Source organism: Mus pahari, chromosome 9 (assembly GCF_900095145.1).
Source record: "Mus pahari chromosome 9, PAHARI_EIJ_v1.1, whole genome shotgun sequence".
NCBI lineage: Eukaryota > Metazoa > Chordata > Mammalia > Rodentia > Muridae > Mus > Mus pahari.
Genome location: NC_034598.1, coordinates 42,503,488 through 42,511,135, shown reverse-complemented (window position 1 = coordinate 42,511,135; position 7,648 = coordinate 42,503,488). Strand labels below are relative to the sequence as shown.

The following is a 7,648-nucleotide window of genomic DNA, read 5'->3' as shown; positions in this document are numbered from 1 at the left end:
CCAACAAGGCCACACCCAGCCCAACAAGGCCACACCCAGCCCAACAAGGCCACACCCAGCCCAACAAGGCCACACCTTTTAATAGTGCCACTCCCTGGGTGAAGCATATTCAAACCATGACAATTTCATCTCTTCCCAAGGTTGCTCTGGTCTTTTGCTCTGCCTTGTGTTAGTTTTATAATCTCTGCCTCTTGTTTGTTTCCTTCACACTGCCTTTACACAAGGCCATTGCCCCTTTGGGATGACGACCTTTCAATTCCCAACATGGTTGTTTTCTTTCTTCTTTCTTTTTCTTGACCAGTATAGCTAGCTTGAAACGCTTTCCACTGTTGGATGGGACATTGCTTAAATGTCAGTTGACAGGTGGGTGTCTGGAAATGCTTCAAGGTTTCTGTGTGCTGGTCGATTTTATTTCAGATTTGGAAAACTGGTCTCTCTCTGTCTGCCTCTGTCTCTGTCTCTGTCTCTCTCTCTCTTTTCCTGTTTCATGTATGTGGGTACACTGTAGCTATCTTCAGACACACCAGAAGACATCAGATCCCCATTACAGATGATTGTGAGCCACCTTGTGGTTGCTGGGAATCGAACTCAGGACCTCTGGAATAGCAGTCATTTGCTCTTAACAGCTGAGCCATCTCTCCAGCCCCGGTATTTTTTCTTTACTAATCTCTCTGGACAGGCCTTTCCTTCTTATACTCCAGCTTTACACGTCAGACTACGGTAATGTGCTCGAGACTTCTCTTCCCGTGACTCCGGCTCAGCCTGTGTCTCCGGCTTTGCTATTGCCTGCCACTCTGCTCTGCCTGTGACTAAGGCTCTGCAGTGCTTGAGACTCTCACTCAGCCTGTGACTCTGGATCTACCTAAGACTCCCGCGGTGCTTGAGACTCCTTCTCCACCCATGACTCTGGCTCCGCCTGTGTCTCCAGCTTGCCTGTGTCTCCGGTTCTACCTGTGACTCCGGCTTTGCTGTGCCTGTGACTCTAGCTCTGCCTGTAAATCTGGCTCTACCCGTGACTCTGGCTTTGCCCGAGACTCCGGCTCTGCCATTATTGAGCTCTCCCTGTGACTCTGCTCTGCCAGCAACTTCTGGCTCTATCTGTGATTCAGGCTCTGCCTGTGACTCCAGCCTTGCAGTGCCCATGACTGTGGCTCCGCCCCGTGACTGTGGCTCCGCCCCGTGACTCCGGATCTGCCTGTGATTCTGGTTCTACCGACCTTTTCTGGTGGTCCTAGCAGTTCCTCTTTTTGAGAGTCTTCACCTGCAGATTCTTCTCTTCCTTGTCGCCACATCTTTGATAATTTCAGGCTTTTCTTGGTCTTCTGTTTTCAGCTCTTGATGTGTTTTGTCCTTAGCATCCCCCATCATGCTCCTGGTTCATTAATACACAACTTTACTGTCTGTCCCCTAATTTCACTGGCTCTGCCATTCTGGACTTCTTTCTATCCATTGCTTCCATCCTAGATTGCGCTGGCTTATTGTGTGAATCCTTTCCTGCCCTGTCTGAACATACTGCTCTGTCCTATGGGTTTGGTTTGATTTGGTTTTCCCACTGACAGATGTTGACTCCTGTAGAGAGAATCTCTTGTGTACTGTATGCAAGCATCACATGTCGATTAAAAAAAAAAAAAAGCTGTTGACCTCTTAGCTTAGGCAGGAAACAGGAGGTAGGAGTTCTGGCAGGGAGAGAGAATTCTGGGATAAAGTCAGGCATGGGACGAGATTCTCCCCAAATGCGGATAGAGATAGGCATATGAAACTGCGAAGAGGGAACCAGCCATATGACACTCACAGAGTAGAATAAACTGGTTAACTAAGCCCCAGCTTATGACCTAGGCATTTATGCAGAAATAATTCAGTCTCAGAGTCATTATTTTGGCAACTTGGGTGTAGGTAAAAAAAAAAAAAAAAAAAAGCCCGAAGTTAGACTCCTTCCTTTGGGGACACTCCTGTGAGCCAGTTCCTTCTCATGGGTCCCTGTTGGTGACATTCTGATGGGGTTGGCCACAGAGTTTGTGCTCGAGGGCAAGGTCAACAACATGACCAGAACAAGCAGCTGCTCCGTGTAGACAGACTGCTCCTAGCCTGGGGAAGGTCCCCTGTTCTGACTGTCTCCAGCCTGTGGTAAGCCTGAACTACTCTCACTCAGTGTCTGTGTGCCCACTGCCCAGCTTCAGGGCACAGAGCACTCATGTCAGGAGCCATCTAGGGGAGGCTAAGGTTGGCAGTGACTCTCCTAGAGGTAGCCCATCATTGTCGCATGGCTTACATTGTTGCATGGTGAATTCTGAGAGGCAATGTCCCAAGAGACTTCATCTCAGGATTGCATCTTGAAGCTGATATGCCTTTTCCTATCCCTATTACACAGTTTAAGGGCTCCTGGACACCAGCCCACCCTACTGGACAGATTTCCTACAGATTAACATCCTACAGATTAACATAAAGATGAACTTTCATGAATTAAAGCTGTTTAGATAAATTAATGATTTTATAGAATTCCCAATGTAATACAGATCATTTTAGGAAGAAAGTTTCAAGAGATGGTTTTAGTTGTTTGCTGGAAAGATGTAATAAATTTAGAATCAAGAATAGAATGTGCCCCCTCCTCATACAATAGTAAGTAAAGGCTGCATAATAAGGAATACAATGAGTTTTCATAATTACACTAAAAAGAGAAAAAGGCTTGGAAGAAATTTGTGATCAAGGAAAAACATTCACTCTAAATCAGGTTGAAGGATAAGGCCACAGGTGTGCACTATGATAAAGCAAGACCATGGGAAATTTGCTTTGAACTCATAATGAGCTTATAGAATGAAGCACTTCTTTGAACTTACAATGAACATCCTTCTGTAACTCCCCCTTTGTGTAACATTTTATCTATGAGGTAATTTTCCAAAGAATTTTTGTCTAAAATGGTTAAAGAAGGCTAGAGAGGAAGAATAAAGTGTGGCATCTGGGGTTCAGCCCTGTCCACCAAATGTATAAATGCATATGTCTGTCTATACATGTGTGTAAGTATATGTGTACATATGTAAGTATGCCTGAACACTTGTCGAGTTGATGAGACAGGTGATTGGGCCCAACCAGAGGGTATGTGTGTAGGTGTATGAGTCTGTGAATATTGCCTGTGTAAAAGATTTAAATACTTTTTCTTTCTTTTTTTCACTGGTTCACAAAGAGTTAAAGAGCTCCAATCTCTCCTGACCAATGAGAGGCTCCTGGCTGGCTCCTGAGAGAAAGGAACCCTGGCAATAAACTTAACCCTCCACTGTTAAACACAGGTGTTAATCACCTGAAGCCAGTAGTTTCTGGCCTCAGAATAGTAGAGTTTAGAAAGATAAATATTATGGAAGAAGCAACATTTTAGCCCTCACAAAATTTAGTTTTACCCCCGGAAAATCACCAACGCGGCCCCATTGTTGCTTTCCAGAGAGAACTGGTGCTTGGGCAGGCTCCCAACAACCTCACAGTGCATCAAGCCCCTATTCTCCTGCGCCCCACCCTGCAGATCCAGCTAGAGCCCCTTGGGCTCTGGTATCCACCTCTCCAGCTCAAGGAAGCCACCTTTCCTGGGAGTCAACCCGGTACTGTGGTCTGGAGCCAAGGCTGTGCACAGATGTTGTGGGCTGGCGAAGCATTTCCTTCCTGTGGGATCATGGTCCCCCAGCAGGTTGTGCAGTGTGTGTGCACGGTGTGTGTGTATATAGTGTGTGTGCACAGTATATTGAAGTTGTGTGGTGTGTGTGGGGGGCAGTGTATTGCAGTGTGTATATAGTGTGTACAGTGTGTGTGCAGTGTATATGTGGTATACAGTGTGTATGTGGTATGTGTGTGTGTGCAGTGTGTATGTGCAGTGTGTGGGGGATAGTGTATGTGCAGTGTGTTTGTGTAGTGTGTGAACAGGGTATGTTGGCAGTATGCAGTGTGTGTGAACAGTGTGTGGGTACTGCGTATGTGCAGTGTGTGTGAAGTGGCCCCGCATATTTCTAGTTTCCAAGATGAGAGAGCATGCAAGGCTACAGGGAGTCCGTTGCTTGTGCTTGAGGGCAGGGTATCTTCCAGTTCCCAACCACACTTCCCTCTGTGACTCCACAGGACCCTTCTCTGACCTGCTACTACCTGGCCTGACCCACCGCTGCTCAGGCTTGGCCTGTGCAGCCAGCATCGTCCTAGAAGGAAACCTGACAGCAGATCCAGGGCAGACACAAGATGTCCCAGCCCCAGGGCTCTGAGGTCCTAGAGAAGCGTCACAGCTCTGTCCCCACAGACCTGCAAAGGATACTCAAGTCCTGATTAGGTCCCCTTGGTGGAGCTCATAGGATTATCATGTGGGGCAGTCTCCTGACTGGGTCTCCAGTCCTGCTGCTGAGCTCTGTCCAGCAAGGGACTCTCACTGAGAAAATGGGATGAGTCTATTGTCTTATCTGTTAGATAGTTGTATTGAATAAAATAAGAGCCAGGTAAGTGTTTGACTTGATAACTGACCTCCAGGTCAGAGCTGGGCCTGGGTGAGTCTCAGTAGGGGTAGGGTAGTGTGACATCCCTCATCTGGTGGTACAATGAGAGGGAGTCCCCAGGCCAGTGCTTCTGCCCCCAGCCTCTGCCTGGTAGCCATCACAGTCATGGGGGGATGTAGGAGGCCATGGCCCCTCCCCTGGGCTACCCGAAGCCACACCTTAAAAGATGGCACCTGTTGGCTATGGAGCTTGTGCTAAACAGGTCCATATTTGGTGGTGATATGTTCCTGCTCTTCTGGTTGGCTGAGGCCGCGCGCCTGGTGAGGTGGCCTGAGCCTTTGCAGCGGTGGAGGCAGGACAGTCTTCCCAAATTTGGCTTGCAGCCATAAAAGGTTAAATTTCTTCCTGATCATCACACTTGGGATGCGAGGCTGAGCACTGCACGAGGGTTAGCTTGAATGCTGAGAAGCGGCCCTCGGAAGACATGTCTGAGTGCATGAAGGTTGTACCCAAGATCCTTTCCCTGGGAAAATTGGTACGGGATGGGTCCGGGTCACTACAGGTTATGAGTCTGTGGGTGATGCCAGTACAATGTCCCATGTATTGCACACCAGGGGCCAGACCTCTATCTTTGCCCATTGTGTTGCTTGTGCCTTTTAATATAAAACAGGGGGAACTGTGGGGAGCCACAGCCCCTGGGGCTGCACCCCAACATGGCGCCTACAGGAAGAGAGTTCTTATAATAAACAAGTCCTTATTTGGCTGCTGCTGTTATTCCTGCTGATCACTGGCTGAGCTCGCTCACCTGGCAAAGCTACGTTGCCTGGTGTGATTGGTTGGCGTGAATGCATATATATTGGGCTTTTCCTGGGGTTTGTGGGGGATGCAGAGGGAGATGAAGAGGGAGATGATGAAGAATGAAGCTTACTGAATAAACTGCTGAGAGAAGAACTGGTGGTTGCGTCTTCCTTGTGGGTCGAGAGAGGATGCGACAAATGGTGGCCCGTAAAGGGATGCGATGGGGGAGGGGGAGGGGAGTGCGGGGAGGGGGTGAGATATGACCTCAGGACATGGCAGGGTAGAAGGGAAGATAGATATGGCCTCACTGAATAAGGTGGCTTTCCATCAGTATAAACGATACTTGAGTTCACTGGTTTCTTTAGGTTCATGGTTGCAGAGGTGTCAGACCATGGTGGGGGTAGCCTGTGGCTTTGGGTCTGTGGACAGGAGGCTTGTCATGAAAAGAACATGAAGTGGAGAAGACCATTAATATCATGTTTGGAAGGAAAAAGATGGAACCGCTGCCATCCAGCCACACTGTCTGTCTTAGGGTTTTACTGCTGTGAACAGGCACCATAACCAAGGCAACTCTCATAAGGACATTTAATTGGGGCTGGCTTACAGGTTCAGAGGTTCAGTCCATTATCATCAAGGCAGGAGCATGGCAGCATCCAAGCAGGCATGGAGTAGGAGGAGCTTAGAGTTCTGTATATATCGTCATCTGAAGGCTGCTGGGAGAAGACTGCCTTCAAGGCAGCTAGGATGAGGGTCTTAAAGCTCATGCCCACAGTGACACAACCACTTCAACGAGGCCACACCTACTATTACAAGGTCACACCTCCTAATAGTGTCACTTCCTGGGCCAAGCATATTCAAACCATGATACTTTTCAAAAACCTTGGATGGTTACACATCTCTACCCATGCCATCTCTACAGATTCTGCCATCTCCCAAGGGGTAGGCAGAGCACAGGCCTCTGGTGACCCCGCCGACTGTCCAGGAATCTAGATGGTAGCCTCCATTGAATAAAGAACTGAAGAGAAACTTCACTCAGTGTGAACTCCATGCTCTCAGGTCTCAGGCTGCCCGCCAATGGCCACACGAGGATGTGACATGTCAGGGTGGGGCAGGGTTCCTCGTGTCTACACTGACCTCTTCCTGCTTATGTGGACTTCAGTAGTTGTATTAGCACCCAGACTGGTGTGCCATCCTTTTCCCACAGTCAGGGCAGGCCAAAGCGTTTCCCATAGAATGGGATCAGGAGCTGTTTTAATCCTGGTCCCCAGACACTGTGAGCCACATGCTGAGCTTGTGACTGGTACCAGGCACATGAACACCTCCTGCCAAGACACCTGCCTATCCTAGAACAAGAACTTGAAATGGGAGCACCTTCCTGCCTTCACCCTCTGCAAGCTGAGTTCACCTGATGGTCGCTGGAGTAGAGTCAGGACTACCCTGGGATGCTAACACAGTCTCATCCAAAACCAGATTCTAGGTTGGTAAGGACATCACAGACTTCCCAGTGCGCCTGGCCTGTGTGCCCCACTGCTGTGCGTTTACCCTTCAATTACAGCCCAAATCCTCCCACACATTGAAGGTCTCTGGATTTAGACCCGCGGGCAGGGAGAGGTCTCCTCACAGACACATGGCCAGACCTGATTCCAGTTGCTAGCACACACTCTCGCACCGCTAAACATGGGACAGTGGCAGACCACAGGGGAGCTGAGGCAGCACTTGGCGGGCACCTGAAGAGGTGTCACCTGAGCTGCGGTGGGAAGCAGGGAGCACAGAAGGACATGCTCAGGATTGATTGGAGGCGCAGTTACCAAGCACGGTGACAGGGGGAGCTGGTTTCCTGAATGAGCACAAATGGGCTCCAAAGGACAGCTGTCCAAAGGGGAATTATGAGATACCAGTGAGGACCATGAGCGTCTACACAGGTTCAGTCTGCATCTTTATTGCTCAGAAGGCTCAAGTGTATTCAAAGGAGAGATGGTCACAACGAGGTGAGATCGTTTGACCTGGAGAGGCAGGGGCAGAGGAGGGCACTGCCATGGTCGGCCATGGTGCATACATTCTTCTGTGATCTCTGGCTCTCCAGCACTCATCCAGGGACAGAATCAGCAGCTGGACTTCTGTCCACAGCTGGCCTGTCTGGAGCAGGCAGGGCGGCACAGCAGGGACACACTGGAGGTTGGGCGGCAGCAGCTGGGTTGGCAGGAGGAGGCACAGCAGGAGGAGGTGGGCACACAGCAGGCAGGTCTGCACACAGGGCGACACAGCAGGGACAGGCTGGAGCAGGGCTTGCAGCACACAGGAGCACAGCAGGAGGGCTGGCAGCAGCAGGAGGAGGAGCCAGAGCAGATGGGTGTGCAGCAGACAGGCTTGCAGCAGACAGGCACACAGCAGGG

The 7,648-nt window shown here is 49.7% G+C and overlaps 2 protein-coding genes across 3 annotated transcripts in view; both read right to left on the bottom strand.

Annotated features, from left to right (window-relative positions):
• The window catches only part of Tspear (thrombospondin type laminin G domain and EAR repeats), a 199,504-nt gene that overhangs the window by 62,856 nt on the left and 129,000 nt on the right, over positions 1–7,648 (bottom strand). The window lies entirely within an intron of this gene.
• Positions 7,358–7,648, bottom strand: part of LOC110326896 (keratin-associated protein 10-3-like) — a 699-nt gene continuing 408 nt past the window's right edge. For both annotated transcript variants that reach the window (XM_021205544.1, XM_021205545.1), the window contains exon 2: positions 7,358–7,648. This exon ends at the window's right edge or, in 1 of these variants, runs on beyond it. In XM_021205544.1, coding sequence (XP_021061203.1) covers positions 7,358–7,648 — 291 coding nt within the window.